General features: G+C 42.6%; 6 protein-coding genes across 9 annotated transcripts in view; 4 read left to right on the plus strand and 2 right to left on the minus strand.

Annotated features, from left to right (window-relative positions):
- Positions 1 to 5,617, plus strand: part of LOC132792361 (uncharacterized) — a 104,842-nt gene extending 99,225 nt beyond the window's left edge. For 2 of the 3 annotated variants that reach the window (XM_060801701.1, XM_060801700.1), the window contains exons 2-7: positions 236 to 3,135; positions 3,200 to 3,469; positions 3,537 to 3,797; positions 3,860 to 4,039; positions 4,109 to 4,457; positions 4,529 to 5,616. In XM_060801701.1, the coding sequence (XP_060657684.1) occupies positions 361 to 3,135; positions 3,200 to 3,469; positions 3,537 to 3,797; positions 3,860 to 4,039; positions 4,109 to 4,457; positions 4,529 to 4,533 (3,840 nt within the window). In that variant the 5' untranslated portion in view covers positions 236 to 360 and the 3' untranslated portion in view covers positions 4,534 to 5,616. Of the gene's footprint in view, positions 1 to 235; positions 3,136 to 3,199; positions 3,470 to 3,536; positions 3,798 to 3,859; positions 4,040 to 4,108; positions 4,458 to 4,528 lie in introns of all 3 variants that reach the window. The other variant, XM_060801702.1, reaches the window with a different exon arrangement.
- A 257-nt stretch (positions 5,618 to 5,874) lies between these two features.
- Positions 5,875 to 6,955, minus strand: LOC132792364 (uncharacterized). The gene is made up of 2 exons (XM_060801706.1): positions 6,693 to 6,955; positions 5,875 to 6,625 (listed from the first exon to the last, which is right to left on the minus strand). The coding sequence occupies exons 1-2, from the start codon at positions 6,842 to 6,844 to the stop codon at positions 6,178 to 6,180; spliced, it is 600 nt and encodes a 199-aa protein (XP_060657689.1). The 5' UTR covers positions 6,845 to 6,955; the 3' UTR covers positions 5,875 to 6,177.
- A 2,205-nt stretch (positions 6,956 to 9,160) lies between these two features.
- On the plus strand, positions 9,161 to 10,207 carry LOC132788226 (uncharacterized). Its single transcript, XM_060795559.1, has one exon. The coding sequence runs from the start codon at positions 9,161 to 9,163 to the stop codon at positions 10,076 to 10,078; it is 918 nt and encodes a 305-aa protein (XP_060651542.1). The 3' UTR covers positions 10,079 to 10,207.
- Positions 10,208 to 12,943: 2,736 nt separating this feature from the next.
- Positions 12,944 to 16,748, plus strand: LOC132789549 (uncharacterized). Of its 2 annotated transcripts, none has more exons than XM_060797624.1 (6): positions 12,944 to 13,053; positions 13,511 to 13,607; positions 15,251 to 15,371; positions 15,431 to 15,592; positions 15,659 to 15,792; positions 15,853 to 16,748. In XM_060797624.1, the coding sequence occupies exons 2-6, from the start codon at positions 13,545 to 13,547 to the stop codon at positions 16,663 to 16,665; spliced, it is 1,293 nt and encodes a 430-aa protein (XP_060653607.1). In that variant the 5' UTR covers positions 12,944 to 13,053; positions 13,511 to 13,544; the 3' UTR covers positions 16,666 to 16,748. The 2 variants fall into 2 exon arrangements, with proteins under 2 accessions (XP_060653607.1, XP_060653606.1); XM_060797623.1 differs by having other exon boundaries at positions 12,949 to 13,053; positions 13,414 to 13,607.
- Positions 16,686 to 18,358, minus strand: LOC132789548 (probable proline--tRNA ligase, mitochondrial). Its single transcript, XM_060797622.1, has 3 exons — positions 18,152 to 18,358; positions 17,832 to 18,083; positions 16,686 to 17,769 (listed from the first exon to the last, which is right to left on the minus strand). The coding sequence occupies exons 1-3, from the start codon at positions 18,242 to 18,244 to the stop codon at positions 16,732 to 16,734; spliced, it is 1,383 nt and encodes a 460-aa protein (XP_060653605.1). The 5' UTR covers positions 18,245 to 18,358; the 3' UTR covers positions 16,686 to 16,731.
- Positions 18,359 to 18,598: 240 nt separating this feature from the next.
- Positions 18,599 to 19,902, plus strand: LOC132789550 (snurportin-1). The gene has a single exon (XM_060797626.1). It carries the CDS (start codon positions 18,717 to 18,719, stop codon positions 19,893 to 19,895), a length of 1,179 nt encoding a protein of 392 aa, XP_060653609.1. The 5' UTR covers positions 18,599 to 18,716; the 3' UTR covers positions 19,896 to 19,902.
- The last annotated feature ends 52 nt before the right edge of the window (positions 19,903 to 19,954 follow it).

Below are 19,954 nucleotides of genomic sequence, written 5' to 3' on the forward strand. Positions count from 1 at the left end.
GCTCTCGCTGATTATTTTTCTGCAAGTTTTGCGCTTTTTTTATTGTTGTCAATTTCTCTTTGCTCTGCTCTTTCGTTGCTATTTACGCTTTAGTTTTCTTTTCCGTCTCCTCTCTCTATGTGCCAAATATTTCCCGGCTGTAAAGTCTCGTCTTTAGTATTTATCGATTTGCGATTGGCATCCAATTACAACAACGGATTAATACAATATAAATTATCGATCTTTTCTTGGGCAGGCATCCTCAACAACAACAACAACAACAACGAGAGCTCCAACAAGCACAGTAGTGCAGTAGCGACATCTATCGACCAAGAGAGGCACATTCCACAACTATACAAATCGAGAAGAAAACAACAACAAATGACTGAAGTCGACGTCGCCTTGCCGGAGGGCGTTGCCGAGCCCACAACAAAACTACTTGCCAAAACAACAACAACAGAAGCGACGGCAGACGACGAGACAGAGATCGAGAAGGAGGCAAAGGACAAGAAGAGCGAAGGAGAGACACAGCATGCTGATGAACAAAAGAACTCCAAATCTCAAAAAGAACTGCTATCTGAGAAGGAGCAGAAATCATCAAAGTCAGACGATGATGATGATGTTGATAGTGCTGCAGTGATAACTGCCAAGCTGCCACTCGATAGTAATAGTAACAGCAACGATGATTGCAAGGCTGCCAACGAGGATGGCGTCGCTGCAAAACCCGCTGCGGAATCCATGGATGTGGATGACATCGAGGAGGGCGATTCACAAATCACAAGCGCCAGCTCCACAGAGAATGGCAGCAGCAGTAAGGAGCCAAAATTGGATGGCGAAGCTGATGAGGAGGAGCCAGAGGAGGAGGAAGAAGTGACCACCAATGGTGATCATGAGGATGCTGAGGATGAGCATGAGAAGATTGGCAGCACAGCCGAGAACAGTTGTGATGCTGAAGATCCTTTGGGTGCCGCCACACAAACTAATGCAGAGGAGCCCGAGGAGGAGGAAGAGGAGAAAAAGAGCATTGAAGATCTGGATGAGGCTGAGGCAGAAGAGGAGGAGGCAAGTCAACAAAGTGGCACGGCAAAAACCGTAACCGACTCTGAGCCCGAAGCAATGCAAACGGAAGAAGACGAGATGGACGAGAAGAAGGCGGCAAAGGAGAAATCTGTAAATGGCTTTGATCAGAGTCCCAAGGCTGATGCTGCTAAAGTCAAAGCCAATGGTCAGGCGAGCACAGCGGAGGCAACGAAAAGCAACAGCAACAACAACGCCGATGAAGATGCTGGAGCTGTGGTGAATTTGGATGATGACGACAGCGACGAGGAAATGCCAGAAACGACTGAGAAAAAGGCGCCACCAGCTGTGAATGCAACTGCGAATCCTCAATCTACAGCAACAAACACAGCAAAGCCAGCCACAACAACAACAACGACGTCTGCTTCAAGCGAGGCTGAATCCTCTGACGATGCGGTCTTGATCGCCTCCGATTCGGATTCAGAAGCAGGCCCAACAACAGCACCGCCTCCGCCGCCTAGCAAAAAGCCAGCTATTCAGGTTAAGGCAACACCTCAGCCGCAACCGCCACCGCCGCCTGCTCAACATCCCGATGACGATGACGACGACGACGATTGTGTGGTGATTGAGGATGATACGCCGCCCAGCAGTTCGCCCAGCGATCAGGCGGCGCTCAACAAACGCAAAAGCGACATGGATGATCTGCAACCGAGCAGCAAACGACAACGCAGCTCGACGCCATCCAGCCTGGCCATGGGCGTGCTCAATGCGGCAGCGAGTGGTGCCTTGGGTGGCATTGGCCTCGGTCAATTGACCATCAAGGATGCCCGTTCACTGATGCCACACGAAGCGGGACCAACAGTGGGCGCTGGAGGCGCTGCTGCTGTCTATCCGGTGACCATAACGAATGCTGTGACTGGTGTGGCCACCAATCTGGGCAGTGCACCGCCCAAGCTGGTGCCCATGTCGGGTGTAACGGGCGGCATGTCTGGAGGAGGCACCACGGTGCAGTTGAATCCGCCAACATTGTCGCTGACGGCCGCTGGACTTCCCAGCATGACGAACAATGCGAATCTATTGCCTGGCCTGACGGACGACATGTTTGTGCTGGAGGCGCCATCGTTTATTGTGCCCTACATCTATGAGAAGCCGCCCAATGACAACATTCGTGAGATCATCAAGTCGATTGAGACAACGTACGCGCTGTCCGCCGAGGATCTGGCCGTGGCCGACAAGGTGGATGAGTTTGACATGATGACCGAACAGAATAAGGAGGACAAACAGAGTCAGGGCGATCAGGCGAATGCACAAAACAAGAATAACAAGAAAAAGAAGCGTGGCGATGATGAATCGTGGTCGGAGCAATCCGATGAGGACGACGATGAGGATGATGACGATGATTCAGAGTCGGGTGTGCGCACCAAGGTACTGATCAAAGAGGCCAACGATGATCTAACTGCGCTTAAGGGCGCTATCAAGCCAGCCGCTGCTTTAGCCGCGTCTGGAGGAGTTCCATCGACAACGGCTGCGAAGCCGGGACAGGAGAATTACTTTGAGAGTCCGTTGGGCAAATTCTTCATGGACATTGGCGTTGGATTGGTGCAGGAGTATGTGCAGGCGGATCTGTTGCGATTACAGAAGCGCAAGATGCGCAAATCACTCTCACGGGACCCGAAGGACTTTGAGATGGCCATCAATGCGTTGAGCGGCAATCTGCAAGCGTCCAAGACGAAAAATGCTCCGTTCAAGTTCACGATGAAACGCTGCGAGTTCTGCAATTTCAAGTCGGAGTCGGCGCTGTCGATGGCCAATCATTACGAGACGCCGCATATGAATGGAGTGCTGTACAAGTGCAACTTTTGTACATTTGAGATACGCAATGCCACCGAGATTGTTTATCACATGGAGGCGGTGCACAACATCAAGGCGCGCTTGATTAAACCTTTGCCCTATCATCAGTGTCCGAACTGTGGATTTGAAGACAATGGCAAGGCGAAGTTGGCGCGTCATCAGCCGGTTTGTGCGAAGAAGTTTAGGCCAGAATTGAATCTAGCGCCTCCCAACGATTGGGAAGCGCCAGCGAAGATACCGCGCATCAAGCCACGCCACGGACTTGTGGGCACAGCCACCGCTTATCAGGTAAGAAACAATAATTGTACATTCTTCAAACTTTTGCTAATCTGTGTTGTATTCTGTGTTACAGGCAATGGCAGCTCAGGCGGCGGCGCAGAAGGCAGCGCTGGCAACCATTCAACAGCAACAGGCTGCAGCTCAGGCAAGAAATATGCAGGCAGCCGCGCTGGCAGCACAGAATGCGGCCAAGATGCGACAGCGAGCGCCACAGTTGCCCAAGGCGATGCCCAATGCCAACAGTCTGGTGAGGAATCCAGCGCCAGTGCGTGGCTCCATTGGCACCAATGCGGCGCTGTCGTTGCCCAACAGCTATCAACTGGCAGCCGGACAGCTTGTGCAGGTAAGAGAAGTCGAAGAGCTTCTTTCATTTTCAGTCACTTACTTAATTTACATTTCTCTTATTGCAGCAAGCGTCAAAGAAACCCATCGCTGGCCAGCCGAGCATCTCAATAACGCCACTACCTCGACAAAGTGCAGCCGGCAGCGGTGCGTCTGGCGCTGCTTCATCCAGCAAAGTGCCAACAGCGGCAGCAGCGGGCATTAAGCCCGGCCAGAGTCCCACCGCTGGCAACAACAAGGCGCAGTTTGTCATCTGCGAGATTTGCGATGGCTACATCAAGGATCTGGAGCAGCTGCGCAACCACATGCAATGGATGCATAAAGTGAAGGTAAGTAAAATTTACAATTTATTTAAGAATTTGTAATAATTTCTATATATTTTCCTTTTTAGATACATCCCAAGATGATCTACAATCGGCCACCGTTGAATTGCCAGAAGTGTCAGTTCCGATTCTTTACGGATCAGGGTCTGGAAAGGCATTTACTCGGCTCACACGGTTTGGTCACCAGCTCCATGCAAGAGGCTGCCAACAAGGGCAAAGATGCCGGTCGCTGTCCTGTCTGTGGCAGAGTAAGTTTACTTTTTTATGCACTTAAACTAGACCTACAACTAATTGTCTATATTCCGACTTTTTTTTAGATGTACCAATGGAAGCTATTGAATCACGTATCGCGCGATCATCACATGACCCTGAAGCCCGCACATTTATCCTACAAATGCACCGTGTGCACGGCCACCTTTGGCATGTACAAACAATTTGAGACGCATGTGTACACGGCGCACAGCACTGTGGCCCGCAAGGCGATGGACAGCAAGAAGAATAGCGCACAGTCCAGCAGCAGTAGTAGCAGTGCCAGCGGGATACGCAATTCGCTGGGTGCTGCTAACGATTCACTGCTAAAGCCACTGAAGATCAATGATGAGATCACCATTATACCACAGCCCGCATCAAAGCCACGCATCACAAATATGGAGAGTCATGTTATAGGTAAGTACTTATTCATTTTTAATAGTTGAAGTTTATTTTACTAATAAATTCTTCTTCCTTTATCAAAATAGATTAAATGGCGCATGGGATGATGAACCAAAAAACCTAATCTCGCATAGTTTTTGCCGCAGCATTTTGGCCGCGCGTTAAGATTAGTCCTAATGATTTTTTGTAGGCTGCGCCCGATGCATGCGTATATAAAGTTTTTGTTACTAAGCCAGAACTGTATAAAGCGAGCGGAAATTTAGTGAAAACACACATACACAAAGCAACCTAAAATTATATATATATATAACATCGATCATTAAGAAAAGGTTACCGACTAACACCGATCAGATCCAGATACAGACAATTTACGATACAAACAGAGCTACACAAGAAGCAGATGCAGATACAGATACGAATTCAGATTCTAGTTACGGTTTAGTTTATCTACGTTATAGTGTGCACATAAGTTGAAAATTGTAGCTACTACTAATAAATAATTACCATAACATAAAAACACACACATACACATTGAACACACACACACGCAAACATATACACACACTTATTAAATAGAGATATATATTGTAAAAGAAAAGCCGCTAGAGCGCATCGTCTACATGACTATGTAAATTAGTTAAAAACTAAATATTATTTATACTATATACAAGTATCTAAATGTGCGTTGCAGTATGTACATATTACACACACAGACACACACACACACGTCCACAATCTCACACATATACAAGACTCTGACACACACACACTAACACACCTTGAATAGTATATTAGCTCGTCGTGTGGTAACTTGACGAGTGGAAGAATGAAAGAGATAGGAGAGCATAACTGGGAAAAGTTTTGCAGCATACAGTTTTGAGTTGAGCGCGGGGTGATAAAAGAAGTTGTGGGTCAGGGAGCAGGGGGGCCTGGGATGGGGGATATGTATTTGTGAGTTGGGGGGAAAGTGGAATTAATCTGATCTGAGACGTTCAACAAATTTTAATTTCCGTGTACAAGTTTAAACTTATATTTATATATATATTACATATATCTATTAATATAAAATATATCATCTATTAGCCAGTAAGAAACCATGTACTACAGTTAAAAAGCTAAAAACAACACAACAACAAACAAACAAATGAAAATGAGAAAAATTAAAAATTAGTTAATATACAAAAATGTGTTTATTGAATTGAAGGGGAAGAACCGAAAGTATTTAGAAAGAAATTACTTTTATTTATGACTAACATTTGATTAATTTCATAACAATGTGCGATAAAAAAAGAGTTCTGCTAAAAGGAAAGTTCCAAGTTTTCGAGCTTGACTTAGGTGAGAAGTGGCTGTAGAGAGGAAAGCTTTTAGCAGTCGCATTCGATTTGTGGTATCACATGAGTACGCCAAACCCCAAAGTCAAAGTCCAAGCAAATGTGCTATTACTAATGTGATATATTTTATACATATACATATATATGTTGTTGTATACAAAATGCGAAATTCCAATCTTGTGATTTTGTATTTTGACCATGGCAATGGCAATGTCAACTAACTAAACTTGGTATTTTCTAAAGGGTCTAACGATCTCGTCCTCATCCAGTCTTATGCTGATATATGTAGATATAACTAAGTTAACTATTTAGCTTAAACTCTACTAAGTATTATTTTATGTGGGGAGCACAACGCACTGCATTACGTCTTTGTATTCTTTAGTGATGAAAAGGGAACTTCTTATTTAATTGTTTGCCAGCTCATTGGAGGCAGCGGATGCACCGTAACCACTCGAGCTGGGGAAGAGCTGAGCCGCATGGGTTAGCTTGGCTAACGCGTCTTCGCTCAGTAGTTGTGGCTTCTCGTGGGCACTGGTGTTCGACTTCGTCAGCTGATAGAAGGCGGTGTCACTATGCGTAATGTTCACAATGCTGCCTGTGAGTGGCAACGTTTGCAGCAGCTCTTGAGGACTGCTGAAGGCGCCAATGTTAACTGGAGCAATGCCTGTGAGCACTTGACCCGAAACGTTGGTTTGAATGGGCAGCGGAATATTGCCCAGATCAATGTGACTCTGATTAGTGTGAGCATCGTAGAAGGTAAGATCGACACGCTCCTGACTCTCGAAATCGGTCTCATTGTCGCCCACCTCGGTTAGGATGCCAATCTCATAGACAACCGCTTTGACCACGTAGCTAAAAAGTAAAAGAATTCATGATTAGGTTTTGAAAGAGGTGAAAAAGATTCCTTCTGTTGACTTACAGATTCTTAGGCGTATCATTGATGCTGGCGCGCAACTCTTCAATGGTCGCATTGTCCAATCCAGAGGTGGCATCCAGCACGGGCAGCGTGTAACCGAAGGCCAAGAGCATGCCCAGCACGGCGGCTCCAAGTATCGCATGTTGTGGCTGCATGTCGACAGGAGGAGAGCGAAAAAGAGAGCAACAAATAACTGACTGCTGAGCTGAAGCTGTAGCTGATCTGCTTTGCTCTGATCCCTGCTGTGGTATTCGCGTGTTTGAACCTAATTAGTGCAGATCATCGGCTTTTATAGGCAGACGCTCCGATTCCGCGTAATTATTCACACCTGTTAATTGACTGACAGGTTTTTGCGCTTTTGGCCGTTGCCGTTGCCGTTGACTTCCCGCTTTCCGTGCCATTCTTCGCACCTCCATCGCGACTGTTTCTAAGTCGGATTGTAGCTGGCGAAGATCAGGGTTGGGCACGAGAGGGTTTAGCATTGTTTTTATCGACACTTCTGGCTCTGGGCTCTAATTAATTGTGCCCGATACGAGTAAACTGAGGCCGTCTACGTAAATCTCAGCTTGGTGTAAAATCGCCTCCCAACAACGTTCACATTTTCCATTTTTTACCTCCTCCGCCAATTTGAGACGTTTGAATACGTTTATGTTGATGCCAAGTTATTGTGTTGTTTACCTGGACGGTTGGCCCCAAAAATAGGTCCATAAACATTGCGCCGCCGGCTGACGCATTCGGCTGCTGCATGCGCGCTCTGGACACGCGCCATCGTGTGAGCAAATTACGCATTCGCCCCGTGTGACAGCGGGCAGCACAAAAAGCGATGCGCATGTAAATTGACGTAAACAATAATAGTTGTTAATAATTCTTAAATAATTTTTAGGACAACTTGTGAAATTGTTGCAGCAGTTTCTAGCAAATGCTGAAAGTCCATTAAAAATATTACGCATACGCAGTGGGGTTAACGAGAAGTGAGAAGTACATTGAAATAAATAAAGTAAATAATAAGAAAATGTATTCGAATGAAAAACCAATCTTAATTTATTCCAAGAAATGTTTTTAAGTTATTATTTATTTTTATTATTGCTATCAAAACATTGAAATTTAATGGCTACAAAGATAAGCTGTATATTTCTGTGATTATTTCTTTAAGTTGATAAAATTATTGACAATTTATGCCTTGAAATTTTAGTTTTATTATCTGCTTATGGTAAAATTATTGTTTCTGTTTTATTGAATTTTTATGTCTCGATATATTAGCAACATTTTTGTGTGCATAAATAAATAATAACATTTTCAGCTTATATTATGACATTTTCATTAATTTATTAATTAATGGAGCATCCGGCAGTGCCGCCTTTTTAAAGCCATTTCACACAAGTGGCAACCGCTTTGAGCTGCTTTGTGGCACAATTTAACCAGATGGATCCCAACTTTTCATTCATGATCGCCAGCTTGAAGTTTGAAGCTGACCAGCTGTGGCTTGGTTTTTAATTTATTTCATTGTCGATCGAGACGCGTTCATTCTTTCAAAGTGGCATGGAAAATTACAAAAAGCAATTCGCACTTTGGTTTCCTGCTGACTGAGTTTTCAATTATGTGACATTAGTGACTAAAATTTCCTGGCCAAGAAGGAGTTTCAAACTTTTAGTCATCACACGTAGTCGAAGAGTGAAACTTCAGACCGAACTCGAGTTCTTCTGTTTTGATAAACAAAAATCAAATCAAACCCCGCAACTGTGATCAGCCCATTAGAGGCTGTTTAAGGAACAATAGATCGCGAAGCTCTTTCCGCAAAAATTTCACTGAGATGTATAAATAACAAAAAAATAAACGAAATCATATTCATATACGACAATAAACAAAAAGTCCCGGTAAACAAATGAAGATTTAATCATTTTCGTGGAAATAAATAAACAATAAATAGACATCTAACAATCTGTTGATAATTATGTTAATTTATTGAATTCAACGACGATGATCAAAGATGAAAAGTTGAAGTTCACCTCGCTTGGTCATTTCTTTCGTCAACTCATATGACACAGAGACACGGAAAAAGAAGATAAAAATCGATCAACTCGATCCTTGAGTCAGATACCAACTAATTTCATGATACGAAGGTTATATCTATTACCATTAATTTGTTAAGAACATTGCTGCTTTGATCAAAGATCAATCAATTAAGGGTAAATTAAAAAGGAGAACTTGCTGCACTCAACACAGAATCAAATCGTATCGAATCGACGCGAATCGCACGCGCAAACAAGTTCGGGCCACGTTTCGGGGGTGCTAACTGAAAAAGCTTAGCTCAGAAACTTTTTTTTTCTGTCGCCGGCTGACGTTAAGCTTAAAAAGTCGCGAGCAGCTCGCCAACGAACTTATTATCAATCTGGACTTTGTGGTGGCAACAACTAACTTAAGCTCTCTCTCTCTTTTTGGAAACTCAACAGAAGTCAAGTTAAAACAGCAGCATGAAGTACACATTGATCTTCACTGTGAGTGGCAGCAAAACTTCAACTTTGAACAAGCAACTAATAAAAAATATTTCTTTTATGATCTTCTCTAGCTGCTGGCAGCTTTTGCTTCCACTTGCTTCGCAGCTCCCCTTGGACCTCAACGATCTTTTCTCAGGTCTGTCGCCCGTGGAGCAGCAAGCACCAACCCAAGATGTAGTCAAGCGTCAAGTGGTGGCCAATCCCGACAGTGAACTCAAGCAGATCTCGTTCCAAACACTCATTGGCAATCTGGAGAACAGTCTGTTCCAATCCGCGTTGAGTTTGCACGGCGCCAGCGCACCCGACAGCACTGTGGATGAAGTGCAGCCTGGTCAGGATGATTCAGCTGAACACAGCATTACCAAGCGTGCTGATGAGGTCGTGACTGTGTTGCCCTCAACAGCTGATGAGCCACAGGAGCGCAAGATTCTTGTGCAGACCACCAAGAAGGTGCCATCGGAGGATGGAGTGCCAGCTCATTTGATCATTGATCATGTGTCGGTGCAGCCACATAATGGACTCTCGGTGCCCTTGATTCCCACATTCCAGGTGCATCACACCAAGATCACGTCGGCCACCATTGTCGAGGATGCCAATAACGACAGCAGCGATGGCAAACAGACCAAGATCAGCATCACCAAGACATCGATCACATCGACGGCGCCTGTGGAGAGCATCGAGACGCAGAGCAGCAGCGTTGTTCCAGAGATTGCTACTTCCAGCATCACAACGGAGCAGGCGACCAGCAGCAGCAGCAGCGAAAGCAGCTCCAGTGAGAGCACCTCCAGCTCCTCCACCTCGAGCACCACTTCGGAGCAGCCCATTGTGACGAAGCTCAAGGAGAAGGTCGCTGAGGTTGAGGCTGAGCCTGTTATTCTCACGGCTCGCGTCTAGATCTTTAGACAACCTCTTGACTCTAGTCGTAACCAATTCACACACACATATACTCACTCACACATACATACATATTTATGTCACGCCAAGTTCAATTAAAGTCATGTGATTTGATCTAAAACCTAGCAATCTGACGCCGGTTTATTTAAATTTGAAATTCACACACTCGAAAGAAAAAAGATCGAAAACGTTTCGCATCGTTGGAACTGCAATCTTTTGCTTTTGCCCCGAAATTCGAGGCTCTAATTGCTGAGACAAATAAGCATCTTGACAGCTGATCTTTTTTTTTTTGATAGCGAATTTTCGTACTGCGCACAAAAAAACTAAAAAAAAGTAAATAGAATGAACGACTCATCGAAGCATGACCAAACCGCATTTTCCCAGCCATGAGGAAATTGCATATGGAAATTAGCAAATGTGGAAATGGGAAACTAACTTTTACGATTTATATATTTGCCATTCAATCTGCTATACTATAAAGCATTGTTATCAACGATTCAGACTTCAATTGGGTTACTCAAATATTGCTCAACTTTTTGTACACCACAATTTATTTATTTCTTTTTTTTTGCGAATTTGCATTCATGTGATATTCGTGTGCCTGACAAAATAACAAAAAAGAAAGAAGTGCTAATTTGATGAGGCCAATAATTTGAATAGAAATTGAAAGAGTAATCATTGCATCAAGCCATCAGTTAAATTATGCATAGAGAAAGGCTTTTAAGCAAAAAGCTTTTAAAGTTTAATATATAGTATTTAATCGTGACTTGAGTATTTGCTATTGTTGTCGCTTCTGTAGATATAGGAAAAAATGTTTAATCAATCTAAAGCGGTGTTTTATAATTAGACATTTGTTTTGTTTTTCATTTGCACTGATTAGAATAGGTTTTTCAGATTCTAAATTTAAATCAAGGGATGAGTATCACATATAACAGAATATATTTTTATTTGTTTTGGTGGACAATCTGGTTTAGTACTATATTAATATGCCAAATAAAACCAGTGGTATATATTTAATATCTGTATGGTATATTTTTTTAAATATATATTTTAAAGTTAATACCGCACTACTATTTAGTACTATACCAATATGTCAAATACAACCATTAGTATATTATCATTATATTTGTATTATTGTGGTATATTAATTTGGTATATTTTAAAAATAATACCGTATTTTTTTGCTTTTATGCCAAGTGGGCCGCAGGAGTTTCATAGACGTTTAAATTTTTATATTTTCAATATCAATTTCTATTTCTTGGCTTTATTTCAAATATAGTACTTTAAGTAGATTTGTGCCACATTTTGTGCTTTAGAATTTAATTTTAAGCCTTAATTATTATAAAAAAAATTAAACATATTTGACTCGTTTTTTTTTTATTGATTGTGGGAACATTTATTGATGTGTGGAACATTTATTGTTTAGTTTGAATTTATTCCGGAATGACTGTATTCAAAAAACGAGAAGAAATTAAGACTATCTAATAGTTCTAGTTTAAAAAAAAAAAATAGTGTTATTATCACATATCAAATCTAAATTCTCGATTTCTAGGGTCTGATTCCTATGCAAGCAGAGATCATATTTATATGCCTCTTTTTTAGATTACGCTCATTAAAGTTGCGATATCATTTATCAATTAATTTCATTATAATTACAATTGTAGTTTAGCCCGAATTATTTTCGTTTTAGTTAAGAACTCGAAGGGGTTTCACACACCGTAACAACTTCTCATAGAACCATAAAGATAGCAAAAAAAACCGTAAACTAATCAAACAATTGTATATCAATAAATGTGTGTTTCCGAAGCCAATGAAATAGTTAGCATACTGATTCACCGATCGATTTAAATAGATATCTAGATCTTGAACAGAACTCTAGACATTATGTGGGTAATTTATAACAAACCAACGCCAAGGGCATAAATAAATAAAAAAAAACCCGAAAATATCTAATTACTGCGTTATGTTGATAACAAAATTTTTGTAATGTTTGTTTTGGAGAATTCTTAAGATCTGAAAGTAATTGCCGGTTATCAAGAAAGCCATTGATACTTTTGTGCTGCAATTATTGCGCACATTGCACTGAATTGATTTGTCAGAAAACTCATGTGTTTGCGTCGAGTCTGAGTCACGCAATGTGAATCTGAATAACCCAGAAGTACTTCAACAATACATGTGCTCCATTCTTCAACCCGGAGGGAGGAAGGAGGAGGGGGAATGAAGAGCAACCATATCAATCAGAACACGATCGAAAATTGATAAACACACGAACACACGAGTGCAAATAAAGAGTGCAAAAGCATAGCGAAGAGAGTCCACATGACCACATTAAGTATACGCGACGTATATCAAATATTTATACTTAAAAAAAATTGATTAATATTAATTTAATGCAGAGCAGCGATTCATCATTTAAAATTAGCACTAAATATTGCTATTAATATATACATACAATTTTTTTTGGGCGCACGCAAATTGAAAGCCGACAAGTAAATATATTACGATTATTTATTTGCTTTTTTAATGCAATACTCGCACATTCTCGGCATTATGTGTGTGTTTAAAGAAGTGTCAGATAAGTGGCGTTTGTTGGCCTATTGATAAGCGGCTAATGCGAGTACAATGAGTGAGTGCGAGAATGAGTACTCGAATAAGTGCTCCCTAAGCTTTGTCTGCCTGCCTGCCCCTGGCCTAGTCATGTTTATTGTTGTTGTTGTTGTGATTAAATAATTTTTGTTGATAGCAAGTGTTACCCTTAAAACTTCATGGGGTTTATCTTATCGGGCCGAAAAAAGAGCAGCCAAGAGAATCCAAGAAGAGCAACTGGCAGCAGCAATTGCTGTTGTCGATGGCCATTCAATTGTTGGTTGCTGCTGTTCTTGGCCAGCCAGACAGTTAGTTGCAGAGAAGCAGCCATCGAATGCGCTACGCGTTAACGAGGCTAACAGTATAACAAACAACAAACAGTTCTAACGGTAAGCGAGATAACAGGCACGGGCCAACACAGTTGTGTTCTTTATGGCCAACTAACGCAACACTCCAACATGCGTATCGCTTTTTCAAGTCTCGAGTCTGTACTCTAATTTATTGTGAATTGCCGTGTAAATTCATTCATGACTTACCCGCTCTCTTCTTGTGATTGTGCAAAAAATTATAATAAAAAATCAGCAGTGAATAGTGACATAAACTTATATACTTCAAGTTTTGAAACCTTGATGGAAATTCAAATTCAAATCGAGTCCCTCAAAATCCCCTCGCTGCTCATTAAACTGATTAGATACTTCGCTGTTGTGTGACAATCTCTTATAGTAATTTCTAATTGAATTTATCACCAGTCCAAAAAGCCATTGCGTGCCCAACTCTTATCACCAATTCAAAAGAAATAGCAAAAAACCCTGGTAATAGATCATAGTTATTTGGTCAAATTTCAAGTGCAAACGCGGACTTCGATAGATCCTGCATAACGATGGCTGGTGTCAGCGTGGGATTCGCCAAATGCTTCATGCTCTTTATGGCTGTTGTCATTCTGGTAAGTCGCTCAAAATGCATTCTCTGTATCTTATTTCTACAGTTTATTTTAGTCCATATCATTGCAAAATCAAAAAAAAAATATTGTCGACATTACTCATACTTCTATAGATAAAGCGGAAATTTCAGCGTAATCAAACAATCATTTTATTTTATTGTTTCCTCTCTAGAAAAAACGCAAAGCAGTGCAGCTTATCAATGTATTTTAATCTATTGTCAACTCTTACAAAAGAACAATTCAGAACAATTCAGTTCATAAACCTTTGCTAATGAACCAACAAAATATTTATTTAAGTAATAAGCTAAATAAATATTTAATATTGAGTATAACAAATTTTGTCTGACGTCAGCAAATTTATGTAAATATAGCACAGAAGGTAAATTGACACAATCAAAAATAAACGACAGTTGGATAAATCTCTGAACAGTCTCTAAAATCGCGACTGTCTGCTCGTTCATAGAATAATTTAGATCTTTTCAGACTATTTAAGCTAGAGCTGTCAATATTTTTTTATTTATCATGCACGTCAAGTTCATTTTGCAATTTCACAATATTTTCTAAGGCTCCCACAAAATGTAAACAGGCTAATTAATTGTGTAAATTCAAAGCTAAGATTTTGAATTTCGTTATATTCCGAAATGGTGATCGGATGATACATTAATTAGCAGCAGATTAAATCATTTCATTAAAATTTCCATATTTTTTAATCAATGATTTTCTTTAATTTCTTCTAATAATAGTGTCAAATTTAAGTAAACACTTTAAAATCAAAATGTTTATGAAGTAGTTCAATAGTTTTAATATATTTATTTGAAAACTGCAGCTGATTAATTGCTTGTTTCTACGTCCCTGCATTATCTTTCCATTGTATTTTTAGATTTAATTTAAAATTTATTAATCAGATTTTTATATACCCGCTACCCATAGGGTAGAAGAGCATTATAACTTTGTGCCTGAAGGAAATGCATGCAATAGGCAGATAGAGTCATCTCCGACCCCTTAAAGTATATACACAATAAATATTTATAGTACTTATGATTCCTGAGAATTCGATTATGATCAGATAATAAAATGTGGAAGTTATTGAAGAAATACTTTTGTATGGGCAAATACGCCTACTTACTACAATCTGGTATATATTCTATATTTATCAACATACCAAATATAGGCTTTGGTACGTTTTTACTATTTTCATGGTATGTTAATTCTGTATATTTTAAAATAGGACCACACTTTTTTTTTTGCTTTTATTCACAATTCAACCCTCTAGTTTTCTTACTTCGTTTATATAATTTATTTATTTAAAAAGTGCACATGACTAAATGCATTTCTAGATCACTTCATTATCTTTCCAATAACTACTTGTACTTCATTTATTAGTTTTTTTTTTAATGTTCTATAAATATAATCTAAAATGAAAGCAAAGACTTTACTTTTGCTAAATAAGATAATCTGTATATCCTGAAAACTTCATGACGATCGGCTGAGAGATTATCAAGTAGCTTAATTTTATAAAATAAAATCAGTTAATCTAGATCACTTCATATTTTAGCAATAGATTTACTCAGGCTTTTTTAAATTTACAAATCAATGTTTTCCTTACTTTCTCTTAATAATTAACTCAATTTAATTTTCAATTACAGGCACAAGGCGTAGTCTACCTGGGACTTGCGATATGGGGCATTACACTGAAGGATTGCCAGACGACAACGGATATTGCCAAAGATCCTTTCAAGTTCGCCATGGACTTGATCTACTTTGTGGGTAAGCAAGAAAATGTTACACATCAATCCCAAACAACAGCAATAAGAAATCGTTTTCAGATGAGGATTGTGGTCAGCCTGAACTGGAGTTTAGCGGTTACACCTTCCAACTGACTATGGACTGGCCCAAGTCGTTTGCGGTGACAAATCGCGAATACATCTTCATGATTGTGTATGCGGTGATCAGTGGCCTGTGGATCGCCTCTTCGTGTTTGATCATTTGTAAGTTTGACAGCTTTGAATATTAAGTATACGCAGCGTTACTTGAACATTTATTGTGCTCCACAGTAACATTGTGCTTCAAGACCACAAAACTCATTTCCGGCATGATCTATTGGCCCTGGTTTCTCTCCGTGCTGGCGGGCTGCATCTTGGACGTGGTGGCCACTGTTTATCATGGCATGGACATAGGCGAGACTTTGGTAAGCCTAATTGAGTAAAAGATTCCAATTCAAGTATATTTATTTCAACTGCTCTTCTAGGGACTGCAAGAAACCTTTGATTTTATAGGTGCTACTGTTTCGGGAATGCCTAACGAAGTTTGGTCGAGTTTGGAAACCTTTGGCGTCTACTTCTCCACACCGGCAGTCGTGATGACCTGCATCAGCAGTCGCGTGGTGCTCATCTGGCTGTTGAACCTGATTGGCGGCATGTTCTGCTTGTCGCTGGCCAATGTCTTGGCAAATCAAGCGGCTGCAAACTCGCCACCGCCTCCATACGCGAACCAAATACAGCCCCGTCAACAGACGCCACAACCTGCGATCGTGGTGAGAGAGGAGCAGCAGCCCACAGCGCCAGCTGAGTCAGCCACGCCCTCAGTGCAACTGGAACCTCAATATCCGGATCGTTCACGACCAGCACCATTTGTGATACCAGCTGAAACATATCCAGTTCAGGATCGCACCACGGTGCAGTCGCCAGTGCTCGTGTTGCCTCCTCAACAGCAGCAGCAGACGCCACAGACGTTGTCTCCGGTGCCAGAAAACAACACTTATCGCAACACGGATGCACATCCCGATCAGCTCAATTATCCAGTTGCTGATCCAACATCGCCACGTCTATCGCCCACATCGCCAGCGGTGCAACAGCTGGCTCATGGCTCAACGCTCAACAGTCGCTACTCGGAGATGTATCCAGCGCCACAAAGTAATCCACGCGTCAGCGAGGAGCTGCGCAATCAGATGCCCTGGTCATATACTAGCATGATCACAAAGCCACCACCGCCACCCAGAAAGCCACAGCAGCAGGTGCAGATCTATCCGCAAATACCCGAGCCGGATTACACGGAGCACTAGATATCCCTAGTTTGGTGTACATCAACTATTACTGTTTTGCGTTATTGTTATCTTTATTGCATAAAGCTAATGCACATGACCAATTCGTTGACTTCTTTTTGTGTCTGTTTGCTCTGTTCCCTCCAGCAACTGCTGCTTGTGTCGCTCATGGCTATCCACCAGCTGCAGCACTTGCGCCACATCGAGATCTTGTTTCTCATCGCCACTCGTATGCAGTTCTAGCTTGGGCGATTCCGCCTGCGTCGCCTTGGCGCCCACCACAATGGTGAGCGGATGTCCCAAACGCTTGGCGTCTAGCAAACGCTTGCCTATGGTCAGCTCCTTGCGCTCGTCATGCAGCAGCTGCTCAGCGCCACAAATCTGCATCAGTTGCTGCAGCAATTCGTGTTCTATGAGCTCCGCTGGCGCCTGTTCTTTGCTACCCGCCTTGGGGCCAATTACACAGACATCGTAGGGAGCCAGCAACTTAGGCCAGCGCAGCTCCTGTTCCGTAGACAGCACCTCGAGTGCAGCGGCTACGACACGCGTTATGCCAATGCCAAAGCAGCCCATGATGAGCGTCTCTGGTTTGCCCCTTGTGTTGAGGAACGTGGCGCCCAAAGGTTTAGAGTACTTGTCGCCCAGCAGAAAAGTGTGTGCCACTTCCACGCCACGTACGCGGCTCAACTGCGCACTCTGGCATTTGGGACAAGCGCTGGGTGCTTCGGTATCACTGCCAAAGACTTCCACATTGCCGGCATAGCTGCAATTGCTGCACTGCAGCAGCGTATCCTCGCCAACGGGGGAAATGAAGTGATACTCATGCGATTGGCTGCCACCCATCATGCCTGTGGCTGCCTCGACTTGCACAAATGGCACCTCTAGCTGGCTAAAGAACCGTTCGTATGCAGCCGTAACAGTTGCGTAACTTTCAGCAGCAGTTTCGGCGGAGACATCGAAGCTATACATGTCCTTCATGAGGAATTCTTTGGCGCGCATAAGGCCAAAGCGTGACTTTAGCTCATCCCGAAATTTGGGTCCGATTTGATAGAGACGCAGCGGCAGCTGGCGATACGAAATGGGCGCTGTGCTTGCCAGCATTGCAGTAACCGCCTCCTCATGAGTCTAGAAAGGTTTGTAGATGCGATAATTGGTATGTTTTCCTGAGGATTCATTTACTCACTCACTGGACTCATTAAGAACTGCTTGCCGCTGCGATCACGCAGCATATAGAACTCGGAAATGTCGCCCTCCAAGCGTCCCGTCTTCTTCCACAGTTGAGCAGGTGTTAGGACAGGCAAACTGATCTTTTGACCCCCTGCCGCTTGCATATTACTCTGCACCAATTGGATGCATTTGTCGATGGCACGTTGGGCAATGGGCATGATCTGGTAAGTGCCATTGCTGCCAGGTTTAACTAGACCTAGTTCTGTTAATAACTGCAAAATTAAAGATTAACAAATCTTGCTTTGCACCAGCTGCTTTCGTAATAGGTTTTTGTGTTTACCTTTTGACTGCGCGACAACTGCTCCGTTTGCTTGACCACCGCATTTTTTGGTGTCACCAAAGTGGGCCAAAAAAGACGCGATGCTTTATTCATAGTTTGTGTTCATTTAACTTATTAAATTGCTTAAAGCGAATAAATTATAACCGGCAAGTAAAATAGTAAATGCAAAACAGCTGTTCAGCCAATGCTACCGATATATGCAAAGAGTAATTTCAAAACAGCTGTTTGAGCCATGTTTATCGAGAAGCACAAGTCCAACTGATTATCGACACTATTTTAGAGTTACCGAAAAATAAAACAGAACAAGCAAATAAGTAGCAGATTTTTGCTATATTTTAATTATTTTTATATTTAATTACTTAAAATGAAAAAATTAAAATATAAAATAAAAACAACAAAGCAGCTGTTGCCCGATGATTATCGATATACGGACAACGGAAATGTATCGATTCTCAGCACTATTTTAGAGTGACCGCAGCACATAACAAAAAGTGGTGAATGAACAGCAAAGTTGCCGCTGTTTTTGTTTGTGTAATAAATTTGTGAAATTAAATAGCAAAACAAAATGAGCGACAATCACAAAGATTTGTATAAAAGAAGCGTGGATCTGGGTGAGCAGCAAAAGCTGCGTCAATTGCAGCTACTCGACGAACAAAAGTTGCGAAGACAATTGCAGCAAGATGCGGCGCGGCATGTACAAGACTCTGATGAAGAAGAAGAGGAAGGGGAGGAAGAAGAGGCACCAACACACAGCAGAGCGCAACGCAGACAGCGCAAGAAGAAGCAGCAGAACAACAACAATGCAGCGAAGCGCGGCCAACAACACTTTAAACTACAACAGTCAGAGTGGCTGCGTCAACGACCCGAGAATCTCAGCGACTGGTTGCTGTTGCCCTGTCCCGTTGGCCGTCGTTGCATGGTCATTGCCACCCACGGACGCACCAAGGTGCACAACAAAGCGGGCCGCATAATCATGCAACTGCGCACAATGCTGCCAGGAGACGCGGTCATGCAAAAGTGCAAGACAGTGTTGGACTGTGTTTATGTGCAGGAGACGGACACTTTTTATGTTCTGGATGCCTTGACATTTGGTCAACAGCAGCTGCAGGATTGTGATGCCAACTTTCGTTTCTTTTGGCTGCGTTCACGCTTCGATGAGCAAGGCGGCGAGTTGGCACGGCGTGGCAAGCGCAATGAGAAACCTTTCAAACTGCTGGATTACTATGACTTTGAGGATGCGAACGTAGTACACGAGATGCTGCAGCGTTATCCGCTGTGGGAAGCTAATCAACCGAAGCTGGATGGTCTGCTCTTCTACCACAAGGAAGCGAGCTACACCTGCGGCAGCACGCCTTTAGTCTGTTGGCTGTTTGCCTTCATGCTTCCTGATGTGCTGCAGTTGCCTGTTAATAGCAGCTATGTGGCTCCTAAGGATTATCAGCCAAGTGCTGCGCTGGCTTATATGGATGCCTTTGATCAGCAGCTGTTGCAGCAGCGACAACAGCAAAAGCATCGTGGCAAGGCGGCTAAGGAGGAGGCTGCAAATGTTTCCACAGCTGCTGCCATGGAGCAAGAGCAGGAGCAGCACGATGAACTGGATGAGTATGCGGAGCTGCGCAGTCTGCTGGAGCATCAGCGACGTCTAGAACTAGGTGAACTGGACATGGATTGCACCCCACCATCATCAGCACCAGCAGCAGCAACAACATCTGCAGCATCAACAGCTGTTGGCAGCAGCTGCTGAGCTGTGATGCTGGAGGGGGGAGGAGTTCCTTGGTGGTGGCTGCCAAGCGCATGCGCCTT

The sequence above is a fragment of the Drosophila nasuta genome, chromosome 3 (assembly GCF_023558535.2).
Source record: "Drosophila nasuta strain 15112-1781.00 chromosome 3, ASM2355853v1, whole genome shotgun sequence".
Lineage (NCBI taxonomy): Eukaryota > Metazoa > Arthropoda > Insecta > Diptera > Drosophilidae > Drosophila > Drosophila nasuta.

Bases quoted from the DNA above. Each gene is read 5' to 3' on its own strand.
- LOC132792364 (XM_060801706.1), bottom strand. From the start codon at position 6,844: ATGCAGCCACAACATGCGATACTTGGAGCCGCCGTGCTGGGCATGCTC. The intron at 6,626-6,692 runs GTAAGTCAACAG...TTTACTTTTTAG, and splicing joins AATGATACGCCTAAGAATCT to CTACGTGGTCAAAGCGGTTG.
- LOC132788226 (XM_060795559.1), top strand. From the start codon at position 9,161: ATGAAGTACACATTGATCTTCACTGTGAGTGGCAGCAAAACTTCAACT.
- LOC132789549 (XM_060797624.1), top strand. From the start codon at position 13,545: ATGGCTGGTGTCAGCGTGGGATTCGCCAAATGCTTCATGCTCTTTATG. The intron at 15,593-15,658 runs GTAAGTTTGACA...TGTGCTCCACAG, and splicing joins CTCTTCGTGTTTGATCATTT to TAACATTGTGCTTCAAGACC. The intron at 15,793-15,852 runs GTAAGCCTAATT...CTGCTCTTCTAG, and splicing joins TGGACATAGGCGAGACTTTG to GGACTGCAAGAAACCTTTGA.
- LOC132789548 (XM_060797622.1), bottom strand. From the start codon at position 18,244: ATGAATAAAGCATCGCGTCTTTTTTGGCCCACTTTGGTGACACCAAAA. The intron at 18,084-18,151 runs GTAAACACAAAA...TTAATTTTGCAG, and splicing joins AGTTGTCGCGCAGTCAAAAG to TTATTAACAGAACTAGGTCT. The intron at 17,770-17,831 runs GTGAGTGAGTAA...AAACCTTTCTAG, and splicing joins AGCAGTTCTTAATGAGTCCA to ACTCATGAGGAGGCGGTTAC.
- LOC132789550 (XM_060797626.1), top strand. From the start codon at position 18,717: ATGAGCGACAATCACAAAGATTTGTATAAAAGAAGCGTGGATCTGGGT.